This window comes from Lissotriton vulgaris, chromosome 11 (assembly GCF_964263255.1).
Source record: "Lissotriton vulgaris chromosome 11, aLisVul1.2, whole genome shotgun sequence".
NCBI classification, from domain to species: Eukaryota; Metazoa; Chordata; class Amphibia; order Caudata; family Salamandridae; genus Lissotriton; species Lissotriton vulgaris.
Window position 1 is genome coordinate 826,723,606 of NC_141699.1, and position 24,035 is coordinate 826,747,640.

General features: G+C 47.8%; 1 protein-coding gene across 2 annotated transcripts in view; it reads left to right on the forward strand.

Moving 5' to 3' along the window:
- Window positions 1-24,035, forward strand: part of RYK (receptor like tyrosine kinase) — a 906,407-nt gene that overhangs the window by 823,915 nt on the left and 58,457 nt on the right. For both annotated transcript variants that reach the window (XM_086943935.1, XM_086943936.1), the window contains exons 12-13: window positions 9,810-9,919; window positions 10,459-10,618. In XM_086943935.1, coding sequence (XP_086800061.1) covers window positions 9,810-9,919; window positions 10,459-10,618 — 270 coding nt within the window. The remainder of the gene's footprint in view (window positions 1-9,809; window positions 9,920-10,458; window positions 10,619-24,035) is intronic.

Genomic DNA, 24,035 nt, shown 5'->3' on the forward strand with positions numbered 1-24,035 from the left:
TTGCTGTACTTGATTGCTGTTATTGCCTGTGCTGTTGTCAGTCTCTCTGCCCCCTGTGCATGCCCTCCCCGCTTCCCGCCGCCGTGCTTGCGGCCACGCCCCCTTTTCTTCTGTGCCCTCCCCGCTCCCGCCTCCCAGCTGCTCCTCCCTCTCTCCCACTTGGCCATAAATGGCGACCGCGCGGACGCGCAGCGGTCACGGCCAGCGGGTGCGCCGATTGTGCGCCGAAGGCACGCCAAAGGCAAGCCCGTCTGCGCCCGTCCGCGCCTGGACCGCGCCCAGCGCCAGGACCTCTGGCCCCCACCGACGCAAGACGACCCGACAGACCTACAACGCCGCCGCCCTCAACTCACTCAATACCGGCCGGAACCCCGCCTGCTGCTGGGCCGCCCCGAAACATTTCCACGGACCCTTCACCTGCACAACCTGCAAGTTCACCTGCCTCCGAACATGCACCGCGCCCGCCAAGCCACACCCCAGCAGCGACCTCAAGTGCATCCTGCACAACACCCGCCCCGTCCACAGACACGCCGTCGAACTCTGGAACCTGCTTGATACAACATCACCAGACGTCGCGTTCCTCACTGAAACATGGATGAACGCCTCTTCAGCCCCCGACATCGCCATCGCCATCCCGGATGGATACAAGATAATCAGGAGGGACCGCGTCAACCAGACCGGGGGAGGCATCGCCATCGTCCACAAGAATCCCATCCGCATCATGACCGACGCCGACGACACCTACACCGCCGCCGAACACCTCCACTTCCAGATTCACACCGACCCAAAGACGACCCTCAGAGGCACCCTCATCTACAGACCCCCGGGACCACGCACACAATTCAGCGAAGACATCACGGACTTCATCAGGCTACACGCCCTCCCCTCCGCTGACTACATCCTCCTAGGGGACCTCAACTTCCACCTGGAGAACAACAAGGACCGCAACACCGTCACCCTGCTCGCCAACCTCGCTAACCTCGCCAACCTCGGAGTCAAGAAACTGGTCAACACCCCCACCCACTACGCCGGCCACTCGCTTGACCCCGTCTTCTCATCCAGCAAGCACATCGCCTTCAGCCACTCCAGCGGACTTCACTGGACCGACCACAGCTGCGTCCACTTCAGCTTCAGGAAAACCACTACCCACCACCACCCGCAACAGGTTCCTCACAGAAGCTGGAGCAAGATCACCGCCGACCAGCTCACCACCTCCCTCAGCCAGAACCCACCTGCCAGCACACCGGACCCCAACGAAGCAGCCCACAACTTCCCGCTGTGGCTGACCGCCTGCGCCGACGACCTCGCACCACTGAAGAACCCTCCCAGCAAACCCAGAAGCAAGTAGGCCCCCTGGTTCACTACGAACTCAAGGACTCCAAGAAGACCTGCCGCACCCTCGAGAAAGCCTGGCTCCTCGACCGGACAACTGACAACATGACCGCCCTCAAACACGCCACCCGCAAGCACCACCAGCTCATCCGCACCACCAAGAAGAAATCACTGAAGGATCGACTGGACAACCACGCCCACGACAGCAAGGAACTCTTCAGCATGGTCAAGGAGTTCTCCAACCCCAGCACCGGCAACAACAACATCACCCCTTCACAAGATCTCTGCGACTCCCTCGCCTCGCTCTTCCACCGCAAGATTGCCGACATCCACAACAGCTTCGGCGCACCATCCTCGCACCCAACCGTCGAACCAACGCGCCCCACCGCCACCCTCCGCACCTGGACCGCAGTGACCACCGAAGACACAGCCCGCATGATGAACACCATCCACTCCGGATCTCCGACTGACCCTTGCCCCCACCACGTCTTCAACAAGGCCGACTCCACCATCGCACCCCAACTCCGAGACGTCATCAACACCTCCTCCGACACCGCCACTTTCCCGGAGAGCTGGAAGCATGCCGAACTCAGCGCCCTACTGAAGAAACTAACAGCAGACCCCACCGACCTCAAAAACGTCCGCCCCATCTCGCTCCTCCCTTTTCCTGCCAAAGTCATCGAGAAGATCGTCAACAGACAGCTTGCCGCCTTCCTCGAGACAAATGGATCCCTCGACCCCCTCGCAGTCCGGCTTTAGAGCCAACCACAGCACCGAGACCGCCCTCATCGCAGCCACCGACGACATCCGAGCCCTTCTCGACAACGGGGAAACAGCGGCACTCTTCCTCCTGGACCTCTCCGCCGCGTTCGACACTGTCTGCCACCGCACCCTAGTCCAACGCCTCAGCAACACCGGCATCGAAGAGAAGGCATTGAAGTGGATCATCTCGTTCCTCGCTGTAAGAACACAGAGTCCGCCTCCCCCCGTTTCGCTCCGAGGCCACCGAAGTCATCTGCGGCGTCCCGCAAGGATCATCACTCAGCCCCACCCTCTTCAACGTCTACATGAGACCTCTCGCAGCCATCGCACGCCAACACAACCTCAACATCATCTCCTACGCCGACGACACCCAGCTGATCCTCTCCCTCACCAGAGACCCCAACACCGCCAGAACCAGCCTCCATGAAGGGATGAAAGACGTCGCCGAGTGGATGAAGAACAGCCGCTTGAAACTGAACTCAGACAACACGGAAGTCCTCATCCTTGGACCATCACCCTCCGCCTGGGACGACTCCTGGTGGCCCCCAGCCCTGGGCACCGACCCCAAGCCGACAGACCACGCACGCAACCTGGGCTTCATCCTGGACTCCTCCCTCTCGATGACCAGACAAGTCAGCGCCGTCTCCTCTTCATGCCTGCACACCCTCCGCATGCTCCGCAAGATCTTCCGATGGATCCCGATCGAAACAAGTAAGACGGTCACCCAGGCCCTCGTCACCAGCCGACTGGACTACGGAAACACCCTCTACGCCGGAACCACAGCCAAGCTACAGAAAAGACTACAACGCATCCAGAACGCCTCCACCCGACTCATCCTGGACATCCCCCGACGAAGCCACATCTCTGGCCATCTGAGGAACCTGCACTGGCTCCCCGTCAACAAGAGGATCACGTTCAGGCTCCTCACCCACGCACACAAGTCTCTCCACAACCTGGGCCCCAAGTACCTTAACGACCACCTGACCTTCCACACGCCCACCCGCGAGCTATGGTCCGCCAGCCTCGCCCTCGCCGCCGTACCACGCATCTGAAGAGCCACCGCCGGAGGCAGATCCTTCTCCTACCTGGCGGCCAAGACATGGAACTCCCTCCCCATCCACCTTCGGCTGACCCTGAACCACCTCGCCTTCAAAAGACAACTCAAGACCTGGCTGTTCGAGCAGTAGCGGCCCCCTTCCCCCAAGCGCCTTGAGACCCTTCCGGGTGAGTAGCGCGCTATACAAGTGCTATGATTGATTGATTGATCTTTAGGCAGTCGGAAAACAAGCCCTGAGAGATGCTCTAACAATCAAAGTCCAAAGAGGGAGTATGGAAGCGCTGAGTGGTTAGATGAGCTTGGCGGGCAGAGGACCAATGAAATGGTCTTATTGTTAATATTGTGAGTAAGGGTGCTTCAACCGGGATTTTGAAGGGACTCCAGTAGCATTGTTTTTAGTAGTATAGCCTAAAGGAGGGAATATAGCCTGGTGATGTACAGGAAGGAGACAGGACTGGGCCTGGGTTAGCAGGGTGGGAGGGCGCGATGCAGATCTGATTCAATTCTCTTGATCTTTCCAATGAAATCGGAGGAGAAATCCTCGTCGCTAGGCAAGGATCCAGTGTCAACTGAGAGTTGGTTACATTCGCAAACCTGCTTGTTATTTGACGATCTCGTTAAATTTTTTGGGTCTGTTTTTGGCATTGTCTAGTTGAGCCATTAACTACTCTGCTTTGGAACTGCAGATGGGTTTGTTATAGGAGCTTCTTGTCGACCTCAGGTGCTTGGGGTGTGCGATAGAGGGAGAACTTCTCCATAATCTCTCTACTAGCCTTAAGTTACGTCTTTCCTCATTAAGACTGCCCTTGAACCAGGGTTTGGAATGTCCGCTGTGTATCCTTTTTAGCATCTTGGGAGCAATCATATCAAGTAGGTCAGACATGGAATGTATGTAATGATTAGTAAGGTCATTCACATTCATCATGTTTGTGGGAGGCAGAGAGATGATGTTGCTAGTAGAAGTTGGAGATTAGTATTTCTCAAGTCTCATTGACCATTGAGTTTGAGGTTGGCCCTTTCTAGGTAGCACCTTCTCCAGGATGAGGAAGGTGATTCAGTTGTGCTCTGGCCAAGCGCATGGGGTTATGTACTTAAGTTGAATGGTGTTGTGCTTAGAGATAATATATCGAGGGTGGAGCCTCTATTGCTTTTACATGACTGGGTAAGGTTGAGATCCGTGAGAAAGACCTTGAAGGTATTCAGTAGGGAGTCAAAGTATTCTAGTGTATGTTGGAATCCCCTAAGAAGATATGGTTGGTGTGCTGATCCGAGTTAGAGGAGATGGTCTGCATTGTTTGTTCAATAAAAGGTAGGTTGTTTCCCGGTGGGTGGTAAATAGTGTATAGTTTGCATACTATCTTGTTTTTGCTCCATATTTCGATACCAAGGTATTCACAAGAAGGCATTAGCCCAGTTTGTGAATTTGTTGGGGTGAGCATGGAGCTGTAAACGCATGGTAAACCCCCTCACCTTCAGCCCAGTTCTGTCACGTTTGATGATGTCATGGTTGGGTGGGACTAGAATATCCAGGCTAGTTGAGGAGGTCTCATTGAGCCACGTTTCAGTTAATATGAGGAGGTCAAGGCCTTTTGTGAGAATGAGATCCACAATGTCATCTGCATGTTTAACAGCCAACCTGTAGTTGAGAAGCAAAGACCTGAGATGAGATTTGGTAACGAAAGCTTCACAATGAGTTATGGGAACATGTAGTAGGTTGTTCTCTTTGCAGGGTTCTATTGTTGTTACAAGGTTCTATGAGATGGTTGGAGAGGATAGTCTGGATTGTGACTGGCACAGGTGGCGAATCCCTATTAGTAGTGCAATAAGATAGCAGAAGGGAGTGAATGTCAGCATCAACTAGGTGGTCAGTAATCCTCTGGTGTCTGAAACTCAACCCAATGTTAATCCCATCTCCAGTTTAAGTTGAGAGAATCTTCAATGTGTGAAGTTGCATGCAAGGAGTAAATCTGCCATTCAACTGAAGGCAAGGTATGTTTCGTGAGTGGGGTTTGTTATTCCAATAGGTCAAGTTGAGTTTCAGGAGCTTCTCAAGCTTCGAAGCAGTGTCAATAATATTCTGAAGATTGGCTTTAAGAGCAGAAAGTCTTGACTAAAATCAGTAAATTTAGTCTCCAGGGAAGAGAAATAATCAGTGCCTAAGGATCTGTAGTGACTTCTAGGGGTGGAAGACATGTGAGCCCTCTCTGGGGCGGAAGGAGGGGTCCGCAGATCAGCAGGATCAGAGGACGTGCAGGGTGTGATAGGGGAAAGGATAGGAAGATGAGGGTTGAGAGAGACTTCTCGGGGTGGTGATAGGAAGAGGGTCGGAAGAAGTCTCCTGTCATAGCTGACAGGTTGGGGCCCTGAGTGATCAAATGGGTCACTCCTTGGGTTGTAGAAGGGGAAGAGAGGGTATCATTGATCGAGGGAGGCACCATAGTGTAAGTGAGTATCTCTGGGCTAAGGCAGTTGCCACATCGAACGCTGTCGGTTTTAGTTCTTATACGAACTAAAGGTGGAGACAGGTCAGAAAAGTGGATTAAAGGGGAAGGACAAGAGCTTTCTCTTGGAGAGGGCGATCTGGAGCCGTCAGCGATTGTTCCATTGTTGAATGTTCCAGTGTTGAAATGGAAGTGGTCATGAGGAAACATAGGTGATGTGGTAGCAGTGGGTCCAGAAGATGCCTGAGTTTCCATCAAGGAGCAGGAGGGGAGATGGGGACTTTTGGAGGAGAAGGGGTCATTGCTCAACAATGTATTTTTGATCTTCAAGGGTATTTAGTCAAAGGCCTATATGTTCCGTTTAAGTAGTTTTTTAAAGATTTTGGCTGCATTTTTAAATAGGTTTAGGGGTATTTAATCGTGAGCACAATGCATCCTACTTGTGACAGCAAGATATCACTTGTACATAGGATGTTTATATCCATAGTGTCAGCTGGTATAGTAATTTAAGCTGCAGAAATGATCTACTGTGCAACGCAACAGGCTATAAACAAGTGCCCTGTGAACATATTTATCCAAAAACTGCCTGTTGAATGATACACAATGCACTCCCAATTGAGTAAAAGAAGTCACATTCCTTTGTAGTCTACTTTTCCTGGCTAGAGAGGCTAAGCAGTCCAAGTTTTGCTGTCGGAGGCATGGGGTAGTTATGAACGAGTGCGATATCCAGCACAGAAGTCCAGAGAAGTGCAAACAGGGTGAGAAAGATTAAACAAAAGCATGGATACTGGCAAGGAACCAACTCTGACTAACATCAATCTGATGAACAGCCCAAAAAAAATTGAGATGATGGAAGGGGCAAAACTTTCAGCTACTAATGTTTGTAGAAATTAAAAGGACTGAACAGACACGTAGCAATACAATTCAGAGTTGGTATCGCCCTCAATCTATCTATCTATCGCCCTCACACTATCTATCTATCGCCCTTACTCTATCTATCTATCTATCTACTGACCTCCCTCTATCGCCCTCCCTCTATCTATCGCATCACTACAGCATCACTCACCACAGCATCACTGAATGCTACAGCATCACTTGTCGCCATCACAACGTCAATCAGTCCCACCACAGCATCAATCTGTGCAACCATTCAACAACAACTGGTTCAAATATGTTCTCTCAATGTTTCAAGCTTTATTTCAAATGTCACAAAAAGATGTTAATATTTCACTTCTGTTCTTGGATTTTCGTCACAGTAAAATACACTGAACATAATCTTCACAAAAGTTATTTACAAAAGTTTAAGCTATTGCCACAATAACTTTTATTTAAGTATTTATTATTAAAAACATTAAAAGCCATTGTTATTTGTAATATCAATACATATAAGTCACGTGAATATAACACATATTGCATTACAAATGCTATAGGTGTCACATTTGCGAAAGTTAAAACTATTGGCATTGTAAATGACAAAGCTGCTATTTTTGTTATTTTCAATACCAACACATAAATAAAAAATGTGTAATTTACAATACCAATAGCTCAAACTTTCCTAATGCGAGACCTATTGCATTGCAAATGCTTGTTTTGTTTGCCGTGCCCCCACGTCATAGGCAATAATTATTTGGGTGCCGCCTCGCTCATGCGGGCAAACACCGGCTTCACCTGGACGGTTAAACCGGTGGCACAGTCATGGCAGAGGCAGGATCAGTTAATTAAATAGTCCAAGGTAACTTCCCGCCTGGATTACGGCAATGCCCTCTATAATGGCATGCCCGACTACCTTATGAAGCGCCTGCAATTGGTACAAAACCAAGCCGCTCGGCTGGTTTTCAACTTACCAAAATCACAGCACGTCACACCGCTTCTCCACTCACTGCACTGGCTCCCTGTCCGGCAACGTGCCTTATTCAAGCTAGGCTGTACCATCTTTAAAGCCCGGACAGGCGCTGCCCCAGCCTTCATCAACGCAGCTGTCCAAAACTACACTCCTTCGAGAAACCTCCGATCCTCTTCCCACCACCTCCTCGTGGTCCCCCGCTTCAAACGGAAGAAGTGGGGGGGGGCTCCAAGTTCTCGACCACTGGCCCAACCTTTTGGAACTCCCTTCCATCTTTCTTGAGAACCTGCACCCAGTACCCGCTATTCCGCAAAGGCCTCAAGACCTTCCTCTTCACCCAATCCTTCCCATCTTAAAAAGGTCAGACTCCCCATCCTTTCAACCCCCGAGTAGCAGTAGACAGATAGCGCCAAGAAACCGCTGGGTGTGCGAGCGCTTTAGAAAACCTTTCAAACTCAAACTCAAGGTAGGTGTTGTAAATGGAGGATCCTTGGAGCCAGGTATATAAAACAGGTTGGATTTATTGAAGCTTAGTTAAAAGGTAAGTTCATTAGAAGAAGATAGGTAGATGGAAATGTAGCCTCACCAGGAGCAGCCTCACTGCCCCTCAGCCTGCATCTATCAACTGCCACTCCACACACAATCCAGGCACTCAAGCATTCCATGAGGTCATCAAACATTGTAACACTCATACTAGCTGAGCAGCAGGGAAGACACATCTAGAGAAATGAAAGACACAAGTCAATTATAACAGTAGGTGAGGTGATGAGCTCGCCACCGCTTCTCGCACCCCCACAGGCATGGCTCGGTCTCTCTTGAGGGTCACCCGGCCCCACAAGCATTGACTAGTGTTGAATCGCCGTTATGAACCTGCTGCTGCCCTGTAGCAAAGATAGCTGCTGCTGCTCCACTTGAGGCTTTCGGCCCGCTATGTGCGAAGTCACTTGGTATAATCATGAGCCCGCGGACTTAAGGGTCAACCGGCCCTACCACGCACCAGCGGGGCCGGCCTGCTGCCTCTAATCAAAGTAAGTGCAAGATTATACATCGCTTATAACTTCTGAACTCGGAAAAATATTGATGTTCTCAATACAATGGATGTCCCTGTGCTCATTTCATTGGCCAACTTTATAGCCTCGAGCCGTCAGGAAAGTGATTAGGTAAAGTTTTTTATTTTAAGTTTGTCAGAGCAGAAGAAATTGAAAAAGAACACCTGCTCAAAATTTTGGTAGTGGAGAGTTTGCACCTCGGACGAACGATGATGTGCGCTTTCAAGTGAGGAGACTCAATCTTGAAAACGGTCCTCGTCCGCCTCCTTATCTCCCACCGCCCCCCCCCTACTATAGCAGTCATTATGTTGTTGATTTTGCTTGCAAAAAAGTGTCACTCATTCGCTGGAATGTCACTCATAATTACACTGAAATTATGAAAATGTCACACTCTGCAATCTCAAACCTTGGCCGCTATGACTGTGCAATCCTGTTTCACCTTCACCTTATTGCAACTAAAGCAGCATCGGTGACAGTCTTCTGCACTCAAGATTTTGCATCTGAAAGCGAAGTCTAGAGCATCTAAAGAAAGGAAAATGAATCAATTGTTTTAATGCTTACGTATCTTAAGTGCGATGTTCCCAGTGATACATGTAGAAGTAAATAAGCCATTGAATTAAAAGGAATTTATGTTGTGTCCACTCTAGAATATATGCCATATTGGCAACCTGTTTATCCTGCAATCCTTGACCTACCCTGCAGTTAGTTCGGTGTCATGTCTGTCAGTAGTTAATTAACGTGCATCTCCCAAGAAGGATCCGTGCCAGGGTTTATTTTCACATCATCCTGCTTTGGGCTCGGATTGTCCACTTTTCTGTTGTCCTTATACTCACAAAAATACGTATTTAAAAATGTGTGGGTAGACATGGGAAAAGTCATTGGCATGTTGGCCTTTATTCAATGCCCCTCCCCTTCTTTTATTCGAATATTTTTTCTTGTCACCACTGCGAGATTTAACCCTGCACAGTTCTTCATTGAGCTGGTCCAGAATGCTAAACACATATTTCAAAGAAGCAATGCTGGAAGTGGGTTGGCACAAAGCATGCGATTGCTGTATTGGGCTAGTTAAAGCAGTGGATTAATGCGTTGATGACATGAACTCTGGCTACAGACCACTGTAATTGCGATCAGCCAAATATAACCAGGTAGATCTGCTTTCTCAAAGTGCTTGCCTGAGGTACCACAAGAGACTAGGTCCGAAGTAGCACACAATTGTATTCATGGGGAGTGATAAACTTTGAATAAATAATACTTTTGGTGAGATTGCAGGTGATCTATCTTTCTTTGTGCCCAAACGCTCATGTTTTTTGTTTTTGTTTCTTCAGGCAATCTCACAGCAGGACCTTGTACATATGGCTATTCAGATTGCCTGCGGAATGAGCTACTTGGCCAGAAGAGAAGTTATTCACAAAGATCTAGCAGCCCGAAATTGCGTGTAAGTTCATCTCTTACTGGTAACCAAACATCTGGGTTTCGGGTATGAATGGCAACTGACATGAAACAACTGATGCACCTATTCGTGTGAATACCTGCTGGGAGTTGTGCGAGAGCTATCAGTTCAGTACATAGGCTCAGTCCTGTTTGTGATAACACATCAAGTGAAATATTGCACTGTGCAAATGAGATTGTCCAAATGGTGTTGTAAAGTAGGTTTCTTACTTTATGTTCTGTCAGTTCAAAATCTTAACTAGGCATAAGATTTCCATGACAACTCTGCCACACGGTCCGACTGCAAGAACATAACTTTAAACTCCAGAATTCACATTTCAGTGGAAGAGATCAGGACAGTGATGATTGAACATGCACCATACGCGACATTGTTTTTACGAGGTGCTGCTGATGGTGTATTTTGGACTGTGGAAGCCATAGTGCATCAAGGTGATGCTTTTGATCCGATCAAAATTGTGCCCATGAAGCATTTTAGTTGTAAAAGTTGCAGTTCAGTTAACCAGGTCTCTTTTCTCTTCCCTTCAGCATTGATGATGCACTTCAGGTTAAGATAACCGACAATGCGCTGTCCCGGGATTTGTTCCCCATGGATTACCACTGCCTCGGTGACAATGAGAACAGGCCGGTACGCTGGATGGCTCTGGAGAGCCTCATGAATAACGAATTTTCCAGTGCCAGTGATGTGGTGAGTCTGGCTATTCCTAATCTTAGAAAGTTTAAAAATGCGTATGTTTCAATTTCTGGAAAGGTGAGTTTCTCTGATGTATTGTTGTGGTCTTCCTGTAGTAAAAGTTACTAACCATTTCTTACTGTACCTGTTTCATAAAAGGCTCTTCTTGGTTATCAGTGTGGACTACAAAAATAGCAATGTAGATGATTGTTAGCGCAAACTACCTGCTAGAGGAGGGCAATCCCACAAATTAATAGGGAGAGACGAGCCAGGGTCTGGCTTGTCTCTCAGATCATGTTCACGAGCCGAACTAGGAAAACAGTTGTCAATTCATGCAACAGATTGCCTTCAGCAGTTCATATCTGCTGAACATCTCTGCTCTTAATTTGTTAGGACTTTGTGAATCAAATGGGTTTGCGTAAGATTATTCTATTGTTTGACTCCAATAAATGTACTTTTTGTCATACATTGTGTGTGTGTGTGTGCATTTGGCGTGTCACTGTCAATGTTTGTTATAGTGCTTGGCCAGTAAAATATCTATTTTTTCATAAACTACATTGTTTTGGAATTGAGACACCCATTCCATAGGGAAGCATGCAAAATCGTACCCCCTTTCGTGTGTGTGTGTGTGTGTGTGTGTGTGTGTGTTACAATGTAATCGTTTAGAAGAGTTCTAACAGATTCTTCTGCTGTGTTTTCGCAGTAGTTCACATTGTTCTACTATTTAATAGGGCATTCTAAGTTATTAAAAACATTTTCGAGAGAGTAGTGTTAATAAGGTGTGTACACTTTGAGAAATAATGACGAATGTTGGTCTAGGCGTAAGCTAGAAATGTAATGAATTCATGATTTCCCCTTTTTGTCTTGGAGTTGTTTTCGAGTTTGTTTTCTTGCAGACTTATGATCGTGTAGAGCAGCTGTTACGGGTTCTTCTTTCTCCTCCTCATACCTTGCAGACCAGGAGCCAGTGAGACATCCATGAAGACTGAGTAATGGAGACAGTTGTAATTAGCTCCCTTCTTCCCCTTTCAATAGATCCGTAGATATTTATGTTGTGGTTGATGCTCCCTAACATCTGAGAACAAGCATTGGCATAGCCAATAGGTCTCGCCTTTGGGACCTTATAAGTGTTTAGTTATCCACCACAGCATCCTTGGTGCAACAGCATCAAGTGTTGCATAGCTAAATACTTATAAGGTCCCGAAGGCGAGACCTATTGGCTATGCCAATGCTTGTTGGTGGAAGGCGCTGTGCACCAATTTCATCTGTAGCTCGTTATTTTCAATAGTGACCTTCGGGAAAGCACCGGGCTATGGAAGGGAAATGCCCCAAGCCCGTCTTATGTTGTAAAAGGCTACCATATTTCGGATTCAGTTGTCTCCTCATCTAAAACATCCTGGTGTCACAGCACCTGCTGCACCTTTAGTAGACCCAACCCTGAGGGTGGTCTGCTCGGTCTGAATTCCAGTCTCGATGCAAAGCCACTTCGTGATGTAAAGCCGGTGCTGTCATAACGTTGAATAACAAAAGTGACATTTCTTGAAATTTAATTTGACACCATTGTGCCAGAGTCCAAAATAGTATCAACCTCTGTGAGGAACGACGCGTTGTTGAAGGGCTCCTCTCAAAAGAATATCCTAAAACAGCCATTGTAGAATTGTGCGCTGGGAAACATTGAATCTAAAGCCCCACAATAAAGAGGCCTTCGAGGGGAGTATGCTTCTGGTGTGCCAGGGCTACACGAGCCACGCGGGACACGAGGCAACAAACCCCTGGAATGCAGGGTCAAAATTGCATTCTGGGATCGGAGGGCCTGCTCTCATCCATACCTTAATTAACCTGGATGGAGCCGCACACACTTATATCGCCACACGCGTGAATTGCTTCTGCAGAGAAATAATGCTCCTATGTCTGTGTAATGCTCTATAGAACTGCTTAAGACTCTGAAGTGTTGAATATTTGATGGCATTCCCACCTGTAATGTGTTGAGAAATGTATCTGACGTTGTTCTGTGAAATATACTACTTTATAATAGAAAATGGGAGGTGGGGAAAGACTCTGGAAGAGGGTCGGACTAAGGCTCGACATGTGGCATTAAGCGTAACATTTACCAAGGCTGCTTTAGCTCCCAGTCCAGCCGTGTCGGTGCCCACAAATTGTCAGGAAAAAACACAACCAGATTGCACTCTTTTAGTCGCGAAGGGTGCAGGCCCGGGGTCTGTACGAGTGAGTGGCAATGCGCCAGAAGCTACATTTAAAAAGAAACCAGGGGAATTGATTAAGAAATGGTGTGCTTTGTCGTTTCTGTGACATCGGCCTCTTGCCTCATTTAGAATGTATGTGCAACGTGCACGTGGGCTAAATGTTTCGAGCATTACCACAGGGGTGGACCAGTCCATCCTTGGAAACAATGTGGGGGCGGCTGCCCATGAATGGTATGAATGCGTCATCGTAGGCAATAGCCATACTAGAAATGCTGGTTTAAAAGCACGCGAGTGGTGCGCGCGCGCCACAGCGTGACATCTGTTTTGCATTATCGCGCATGCATCTGTGCACAATAATTCAAAACAGATGTGGCCCATGCGGGTAACCGCAAGCAACAGGCCGTGGGCGGAGCGACATGCACCCGCCTTTGCCCAATTGCGTGCTGTCTTTCTCCAGTATTACATCTTTCATAGATTCACATGCTTGTATCTTCCCCGTCGTCATGGTGGGAGTCTCACGGTAACAGAATGACCAAGCAGTATCATAGAGAAGAAAAACTGCATAGAAAATCCCCATAGGGACTGTAATATTTGGTAACCAGACCATTTCCTTGTTTGGTCCAAAAGTCAGCCAATCAGCATTGCTGCCCTGCCCTCACACTCCCCAGCAGAAGCTTCCTGCCTCAGATTTCCAACCGCCTTCGTGTGAGAAAGGAGTCTCCCTGAGCTCTGCTCAGTTGTCTGTTCCTGAGTGAACTTTTGACCTTTTGGAATCTTACTTTACTGTCTTCTGGATTAAGGTATTGTGTGTACCTATTTTTTTCATTATGGCTGAAAGCTCTAAAAAGAGGCTGTTCAGGCCTTGCAGATCCTGTGGGAAGGCCAGGCTCTTCTCTGAGGACCCACATAAGGACTGCCTTTACTGTCCTCATCCTAAACATGTGGCTAAGGATTGTAAACTATGTAGAACCTTTTCTGACAAAACTAAAAGAGACAGAGAGGCTCGATTGCTGTTATGGCTTCAGAAGAAGGCCACAGCAGGCTCTGATTCTGAGGAAGAATCTTCTCATTTGACACCCAAGAAAAGGAAGGCCTCTGTTTCTGAGGAGAAAGTGGAGCCTAAAAAGAGTAAATCTAAGGAGAAATCTACTTCATCTCTTCCTATTACTCCTCTAAAAAAGCAGTCAAGTATGAAAGGGCCTGGGTCTGCTCCATCGACCAGTTCCTTAACTTCTGCTCCAAAATCTGTGGTAAAGACTTCAACTCCGTCGACGACTTCACCGTCGACGACGACTTCGTCGACGACGACGGCTTCGTCGACGACGACTTCGTCGACGACGACGGCTTCGTCGACGATGGGATCTAAGGCTGCGTCGACGGCGACAACGTCGACGACCACAACATCGATGAGTAGGATTTCGCCGTCGACGACGACGACGACTCCGTCGACGACAGGTTCGACGTCGAGGATGTCGACGGGAGCCCCGTCGACGATGGTCTCGTCGACGAAGGCTCCGTCGACGAAGGCTCCGCCGACTATGGTTCCGTCGACGATGGTCCCGTCGACGGCCCCGTCGACGACCCCGTCGACGAAAATCATTTTAACAACTGCGAAAGCATTCAAATCGCCGCAGTCGAAGACTATGATCTCTATCCGGTCTTTTCAGTCGACCAGGGGTTCGGCTACTATCAGTAAATCTGCGGAGTTCACCTCATGGACGCAGATTTCACCTTTGCCACCATCCTCATTATTAGAGCACGACTCAGATGGAGAGGAGTCATCAGGTGCCGCCTACAGTCCCTCTCAGCTTCAGATAAAGAGCCAAGACACGGACGAAGAGGAAGTATATTCCTTCAAGGACAGACCCCAATCTTCCAGATACGAGTCTTTTCAGGAATCTGGTGATTATGATGAGGAAGAGGAGCAACATGAGGACTCACGTGAGGAAGAGCGCCAAGAGTCGGTTTCCATACCTGTGTCTCTGGTGTCTGACCTTAGGTTAATGATAAACGACTACTACCGTCGTTTCCCAGAGGCGAACACCTCTCAACCACCTACGCAGGTGCCTTCTTCACAGTCGCCTAAAACAAACACTGCCTCACAAGAGCAGAGGGTGAGATCACCGCCAGTTGTTACTATAAGGGATGATCTAACGGAATCCGACGAGGATGAACAGCCTGAAGAAGGAGAACTTATTCATGATGCTTCGGGGCAGGAATGGAATGAATACATTTTGCCATCGGCTCCGTCACCTGTCCCACTACCGTCTACCTCCCCTCCTCAAGACATCGGAGGTTTCCACGATATCATGGAAAAAGCGGCTAAGAGGTTCAATTTGGATGTAGAAGTTCAAGAGACGGATTGTTTCTTGTATGATTTCAAGGACGATGCCAAAAGATCGCTTCGCTCAATTCCTATTATCCCTCATATCTGGGAAGAGGGCCTAAAGATTTTGAAAACACCGGCTTCCATAGCGGTTTCTGTTCCTCGAATTGAAAAAAAGTACAGAGCGCCAGAATCTGCAGCAGCCTGTCTCATAGGGCACCCCAGACCGGAATCAGTCGTGACACAGGCGGCGCAGAGAAATTCAAAAAACCCGGTGGCTACTTCCTTAGTGCCACCAGACAAGGAAGGACGGAGAATGGATGGTGCCGGTAAGAGATTTGCGGTCATGGCAGCCTCTACTATTAAAGCGGCAAATGCGATGGCCCTTATTAGCCATTTCAACAGGCAAATGTGGTCCGATCTTGCGCCCATACTATCTGCACTACCGGAAGATAGAAAGGAGGAGGCGGCAGCCATCCTTAAAGACGGAGCTAAATCTGCTGCCGAATCTATCGGCATCGCCATGGATGTCTCGTCTATGGCCTTCAGACAGATGGCTGGGGCGGTTTCGCTTCGCAGACAAGGATGGCTAAAAGCGACTTTGTTTCGCCCGGAAGTGCAGGCGAAGATTGTCGATATGCCTTTTGATGGCGAAAATTTATTTGGGAAGCATATAGACGAGGCTTTGCAAGGCATAAAATCTGACACGGATACAGCTAGAGCGCTGGGATCCCTTCAACAGGGAAGGTTTCAGTCCTTTCGAAAAAGGGGTGCAAGAGGTCAATTTAATCAAAGACCCTCTTTTCAGACCAATCGATATCAACCGTATAACCAACAGGGATATCGACAATACAATGCCAACAACCAGTACAGGTCCTCCAACTCCTCTTATCAGCAGCAGTCTAGGGGCAAAACAAACACCAGAGGGAAGAATCAACAGTCTAACAGACGTCAATGATTTCAGGCAGGCGCTCCCCACACAACAGATCCCGGAAAACGACCACTATCTGTCTCAATACTTCAACAACTGGATGTCCATAACTTCGGACAAATGGGTTCTGGATGTCATAAGCAGGTTTCATACTCTGGAATTTCTAGAAATACCACCAAATCATCCCCCAGTGCTCAGGCTCAACAAACATCGTCAGGAAATGCAGAAGGAAGTACACTCACTTCTGCAAAAGGGAGCCATAGAGGAAGTGCCACAACATCTCAGAGGGAAAGGCTTCTATTCGCACTTCTTTCTCATCAAAAAGAAACAAACCCTGAAATGGAGACAGGTATTGGATTTGAGGGATCTGAATCAATACATAAAAAAGATACCCTTCAGAATACTATCTTTGCAAGAGATCCTACTAATGATAAAGGAAAGAGACTACATGGCGTCCTTGGATCTCTTGGATGCGTACTTCCATATCCCCATTCATCGGAAGCACAGGAAGTATTTACGATTTGTCGTGGAGAGTCGCCACTTTCAATTCAAAGTCCTGCCATTCGGACTCAAATCGGCCCCGAGGGTGTTCACCAAATGCATGGCCCCGGTGGCAGCCCACTTAAGATTGCAAGGGCATTATATTTAGCCATATCTGGACGACTGGCTGGTGACAGGTCCATCTTTCAGAGAGGCAACGAGATCGCTCCAGTGCTGCATCCGACTGTTTCAGCGCTTGGGACTACGGACCAACTTGGAGAAATCTTCGCTGACTCCGGCCCAGGGCATCCAATTCTTAGGGGCATGGATATGCACCAGAGCGGGAAAGGCCTATCCTTCCGAGGACCGAATGAGAAAGATCATGGGTCTAACGGCGTCACTTCAAACAAAAAGGTCCACTTCTGTGAGAGTGTACAAGTCCATGTTGGGGATGATATCATCCTGCATCCCACTGGTGCCAAACTGTCGCCTTCGTATGAGGCCTTTACAGGAACAACTGGACGAGCAGTGGGTTCAGTCCAAATGAACCTTCGAGGATCGGATTACCATCACGACCCGTATGAAGGTGGCCATGTCATCGTGGAAGGTTCAAAAGAACTTGGACCAGGACTTGAACTTTGTGCCTCGAGATCACGACTTCGTGATGACAACGGACGCTTCGTTGAAAGGATGGGGTGCGCATCTTCAGGAGCTGGAGATTCAGGGCCTGTGGTCAGACTGGGAAGCACAGCTTCACATAAACATGTTGGAGCTCAAAGCGGTGTTTCTGGGGCTCCAAGCATTCCTTCCCAAGATACGCCAATCGTCGGTACTTATCCAAACGGACAGCACCACGACTATGTTTTACTTGCTGAAACAGGGTGGGACAAGATCCAAACAGCTGTCGACATTGGCGCAAAGAATCTGGAAATGGCTGATAACCAACGGCATTTCAATTCAAGTTCAACATATACAGGGAGTCCTCAACATACGGGCAGATGCCCTGAGTCGCACTTCCAAGGTGACGCACGAGTGGGAACTGCACGACACTCAGCTTCACAACCTGTTTCTAAGGTGGGGCACTCCCACATTAGACTTGTTCGCAACAAAAAACAACTCAAAGTGCGTTCAGTTTGCGTCCAGGTACCATCAGCAAGGATCCAAGGGAAATGCATTCCACATGGACTGGACGGGGAGGTTTGCCTACGCGTTCCCTCCATTTCCTTTGATACCGCGAGTTCTTCGCAAGATGAGATCGGAACCGTGCCATTTCATACTGATAGCACCAGCCTGGCCAAGACAGGCGTGGTTTTCAGACCTACTTCAGATGTCGAAGGGCAACAAGATCCAGCTTCCGACATTCCAGGACCTCATTTCCATGAGAGACGGTCAGATCCTGCATCCGGATCTGCAATCACTAAAATTGTCAGCATGGAACCTCATGAGCGGGAATTTCAAAACCTAGACATTCCGCAGGAATGCAGGCATATCCTCTCGCAAGCCAGAGCTGTGTCAACAAACAAAACATATGCAGCGAAATGGACACGTTTCTGCCACTGGTGCAACAGTCAAAACTTACACCCGTTTGACGTTCACCCCGAAGGTATCCTACCTTACCTGCTATCACTTTCTAAGGCAGGTCTGTCACATGCCTCGGTTAAAGTGCATTTGGCAGCAATATCACGTTTCAGGAGGAAGCCAAACAAGCCATCCCTCTGTCTTCCAGGATAATAAAAGAATTTATCAAAGGACTTTTTAGAGTTTATCCACCCATTCGGCGTCCGCCAGTGCCGTGGCACCTCAATACAGTCCTATCTCAACTTATGAGGCCACCTTTCGAGCCTATACACAAAACAGACTTACAATTCCTATCTTGGAAGACAGCCCTACTGCTTGCACTGACATCAGCAAGGAGGGTTAGCGAAATTCAGGCATTTTCAGTAGAAGAGCCCTTCTTACAATTTCGCAAGGACAGAGTTATATTCAGGACAAATCCAACTTTTATTCCCAAAGTTCCTACGTCTTTTCACCTCAATGAGCCTATCATTTTGCCTACCTTTTTCAGCAATCCCTCATCGGAAGCAAAAAAGGCATTGCACTCTCTGGACATCTCTAGATGCTTGAAGTTCTACATTGAAAGAACAAGGACATTCCGCAAATCCAATCAATTATTTATTGCTTTCGAAGGTCAAAGGAAAGGCCTTCCTCTGTCCAGACTGAGTATTGCCAGATGGATATCATCAGCTATCCTGAAATGTCATGAGAAAGCGGGAAAGCCGCTCTGTTCTAAAGTGAATGCACATTCCACAAGGAAGATGGCGACTTCAATGGCCTTGTTCGCAGGAGTGTCGCTGCCAGACATCTGCAGAGCAGCGACGTGGAAGAGCGTGCATTCATTTACAAGACACTACTGTCTAGACACTGCGTGGAAAGAGGACACGGCAGTGGGGCAAGCTGTTCTGAAACGCCTATTTCAGTAAGGTATGTTTTAATTGTCTGATTATTCTTCTATGCAGTACTTTGATTTACGTTTGAGTATACATATATATCTCTGTATTTATCGTATTATTTTGATATATGTCGTTATCATTGCTTTGCTGCAGAGCTTCCTTCTGGGTTCTGTCCTGGAAACGCTGCAAATTTTGTGAGCACTGCTTACTACTCTGATACAAGCATGTGAATCTATGAAAGATGTAATACTGGAGAAGGAATTAGTTACTTACCTGTACACTATAGTTCTCCAGTATTATCTTTCATAGATTCACATGCGCCCGCCCGCCTCCCCGTTTCTCAGACAGATCCTGTTTCTCGGTATTATCCATGTCTCTCACTCGGGGACGGAAATCTGAGGCAGGAAGCTTCTGCTGGGGAGTGTGAGGGCAGGGCAGCAATGCTGATTGACTGACTTTTGGACCAAACAAGGAAATGGTCTGGTTACCAAATATTACAGTCCCTATGGGGATTTTCTTTGCAGTTTTTCTTCTCTATGATACTGCTTGGTCATTCTGTTACCGTGAGACTCCCACCATGACGACGGGGAAGATACAAGCATGTGAATCTATGAAAGATAATACTGGAGAACTATAGTGTACAGGTAAGTAACTAATTCTTATTTGAAAGACTCACGCAAAGCCCATTAGCCTGTGAGGAAAAAAAACACAAACGAGCGTGAGGGGACTAAAAGTCGAGCATGCAGCGCATGCACGCTGCTCTAGGCTAGACCTGAAAACCTGTGGATATATTTTAGGCCAGTTAGTAGGAATCCTTAGACGGCCCATTGGAAATCGGTACAGTTGGTAGATTTCAGCACACGCAAAGATGTTCTGGTTCTGCGATTAGTGTTGATACAGTTGCAGTTTTGTTTTTTAACAATTTTAACGTTTGACTCTATGTACCCTACATGCGGTAGTTCAGGGGTCTCACGCACCTTACAGCGGAAGTTCTCTTGCAGTGCTCAAGATCGACAACCTTGATTAAATGTTAGTATGCATTTATATATATCAAAGGTACATGTTTTTTATTCTGTGCAGCTTCAGAACAAAGTACATGACAGTTCATGTTTATTCTACCTGGACGTGCTGCTCAGCTGTGATTCACAATTCTGTGGCAATACACCCCAGTTACCGCCAAGTTAAATAGCTGGCGACAGTGCTTTGCAAACTACTATGGCACGTCTAAAGTAAACTTCCTGTGAGGAAAGAGGCCGATTTGATTTCTCAATGTGAAAGCTTGGTATTTTACTAGGCTTCTCTCAAAGAGACACGTTAGTGATATATTACCTACCTTAGAATATCCCCAGGCGTCAGACTGGATCCGGAAAGTTTTCGTCAGCAGTACCCATGCACGTCGGAAAGTGGCGTTGTGCGGCTCCACGTCCGTCGCTGGCGTCGTAGGCGCCGAGATGACATCACAGAGACTACTTAGGCACCACCCAGGCATTCTGACGTCCGTTCTTTCTTTTTCTGCGCCAGCAAGCGCAGATCCGGTTAGAGCACGTACACCTAGTCATTATTTGACTAAACTTTTGTGACATTTTGTCTTCCATTTTTGAGTCTTTGACTGCTGATGCTGTGTTGGGATGCATGGATTTAAATCCTCCGGGGCCTGTTGCCTTACAATGTCGGTGGCCGACCCCCATGGCGTCTGTCTCTACTGTCAGGGGCGCGACCAAGACTCCCGGTCAAGTTCCGACTGTCTGGCGATGGCTCCGAAGGCCTTACGGGAACGGTCCCGCAAGCTGCTGGAGGCAGTCATCTCCACGCCGTTCGAGGTCCAGGGGTTGTTCGAGGAGCCATCACTATCACTCCTCTGGGTCGAAGTCTTCACACCCTGAATAGGGTAAGAGACATCATAAGAAGTCGAAGAAGCGTGTCCTCTCTCCAAAGTGCCCCCGTCGGTCTCCTGACGCGGACGAGGGGGCAAGGGGTCCCACCCCAGCGGCTGCTTTGGAGCCAGTGAGTCCCGCTGCCTTCCCATCTTATCCCGGTCTGTCGGCGAGACTTGCCCAGGTGCAAAATTCTCTTTCTGCCATGGACCGCCTTTTCAGGCCTCGGGCTCCCGCCGGCATGCCTTCAGGCCCCGCAGTCCCGGCTGAGTGCCCTTCCTTGCCGGCGGCTCCAGCGCCGCAAGGTCCTCCGCCAGCGGTTCAGGCCCTGGCGCGGCAATGTTTCTCCGCCGGCAGCCCCGGCGCCGACCGAGGCTCCGCTCCTGGTGTTGCAGTGGGTCTGTTCGTTCCACCACCGCCCTTGCCCGGGTTCCTTGACAATTATGTTCCTTGTTGGGACCCTAATTGGGATACATATATATATAAGGAAAAACAACAGTTCCTGTGGATTGATGAGATACCTTTGTAATAAAGGAGGCAACATTGCAATATTTTAGAGGGTATCTCAATGACAGAGGGTGAAAGAAAAACGAACACAGGAGAATCCATGTAACATTTTTATAAATTTTTAGACCAAAAGCAATATAAACATAATTTGAAAATCAAAAAACATTAGTGCCTTGTTTCCCAAGTGCGAACGGGAACCCAAAGTTAAGTGAGTGTGAATTTCTATATACAAGGTTTCCACAATTTTTTTAGTCGACCATTAACTAGAATAATCTCTATGTAGACAGCAGCAATATGCAATGACATGCGCTGCGTAATGGTTCGCTTCTTCTGTGTGTCAACGGCGTTTCGACCCTATAGTCAGTGTAGGGTCTCTTCAGGACTAGCGATAAAGGGACATCTGAGCATGTAACTGGGCAGTCTTGTGAATTGTGTGCCACATGTGGAAAAATAGAAGAAAAGAAGTTACTCACATAAGAGCCCGTCCGGGTACTCAATATGAAGAAAAACTGCCAGTAAAATGATTGGAATGTGGCCAGATGGGCTCAGGGAGTACTTCGATACAGCCTTAGCGGGGTAATCCCTTTGGTAAATGTTAACCAGTGACAATGCACTGTAACCAGAATGTAGGGAAATATCCTGAGGGACAGCACTCCGCCTTTTCGAGTTGCAAGGCTGCTTCCGTCAGCCTTGTGGGGTACAATGACCCTACCTCACAAGGCTGACGCAAGCAGCCTCGCAACTCGAAAAGGCTGGACCATGGAGTGGTTGATCACAGGGCCATTCCCTGTTAGCATCTTGTGGGCAATGCACACGACCTTAAAGTTAACTCTCTCCCAAACAGCGGGCTTTGCAGATTGCCGGTTCAGGATCCCCACGAGCATCCTCGCAGTGCAGTTTTGCACCGTTTGTAGTTTTGTGAGGGTCGATGCCGGAGCTACGAGGTCCAGGGCATTCCAGTAATCCAGGTGGGAAAGAATAAGTGCCTGTACTATAAGCTTTCTCACCCTGAAGCGGAGAAGTGGAAGCACTTTGTGGAGCATCCTGAGGATGCTGTAGCAGGAAGCCGCAACCATCAGTGCCTGGATCATTTAGCCGAGATGTTGCTTCAGCCAGATACCCAGACTCTTCATCTGGGTCTTAGTGACAGGGACGGGGCCTATGCAGGCTGCCCATAGAACATCTACCTTGAAGAGGGATGAATTGCCAAGGAGCATCAACTCTGTCTTGTCACCATTTAGTTTTAAATATGATTGACTCATCCATTTGACTACCTCTTCTAGACAGGGACAAAGGCTGATAGAGGCATTATCAGAGTGGTTCAGCGCTACAAACAGTTGGGTGCCGTCAGCGTAAGTCACTATATGAACCCCAAATGGGAGCACGATCTCTGCAAGTGGAATCATATAAACATTAAAAAGGGACTACCTTATGGTACTCCGCAATGGAGAGCCAGAGGTTTTGAGGTGACATCACTCTCAAAGACCTGGAAGGATCTCTCTTCCAAGAATGATTGCAGCCATGTTAGAGCTACTCCGGTCACCCCCAAACTTCTGAGTCGATGGAACAGAATTTGGTGGTTGGCCATGTCAAAGACTGCGCTGAGGTCCAAGAGGATAATCTCTGATGAACCTCTGGGTTCCATTGAATTTTCAGCCTTACTTGAAAAAAATCTGCTTCATGCCTTGGAAATGAAATGGATTAATTCAAAGACCAAAGATTTTCGGTCAACCCGCTTTCCACGCAGGCCAGTATTATACATGCTGCCCAAAATCCATAAAAGCCTATGCGATCCCCCATTGAGACAAATTGTTTCTGGGTGCGGATCAATCCATGATTCTTTAGGACATTACCTAGACACATTTTTACAACCCATCGTACAATCTTGTCCATCTTATGTGCAAGACACCACACATTTGTTGAACATTCTTCAGGACATCCATATTCCTGAGGGAGATGAAATCTGGTTATGTACTGTGGATGTTCTGTCATTGTACACTTCAATTGCCCATCTTGAAGGCATTGAAGCTATTGAATGGGCTTTGCTCAGACATGACCCTGTTAGAGCCAGCAGAGTGTTTATCTTGGAAATCCTCCATTTTTGTCTTTTTCATTGCTATTTCTCATGGAAGGGTCAATTTTTTATGCAATCAAATGGGACATCTATGGGTTTTTCAGGAGCCCCCAGCTATGCGAACATTTTTATGTTCAAATTTGAGACTGAGCACATTCTTTCTAAAGTTAAATGGAGCACTAATCTGATTGCCTATCGTCGATACATTAACGATATTTTGATTATTTGGCGCGGGTCAAGTGGTGACCTTGAGCTTTTGATTCATGGTCTTAATGACATTAACCCTAGGATCCAATTCACACATCTAATTGAACCTGAAAGTTTCGCTTTCCTTGACGTGAGGCTGACCTTGGTACACCACACTATTTAAACTTCCATCTTTCATAAACCAACTGATCGAAATAATGCATTGTTATATCAAAGTTTCCATCCTTGGTCACTCAAACGACACCTGCCTTTTTCTCAGTTATTGAGAATTAAGCATATTTCCTCTAATATTGCGGTGGGCATGCAGACAATTGAAAAATCCAAAGAGAAATTCTTGAGCAGCGGGTACCCTCAAACTGTAGTTGATCAGGCAGTGGCA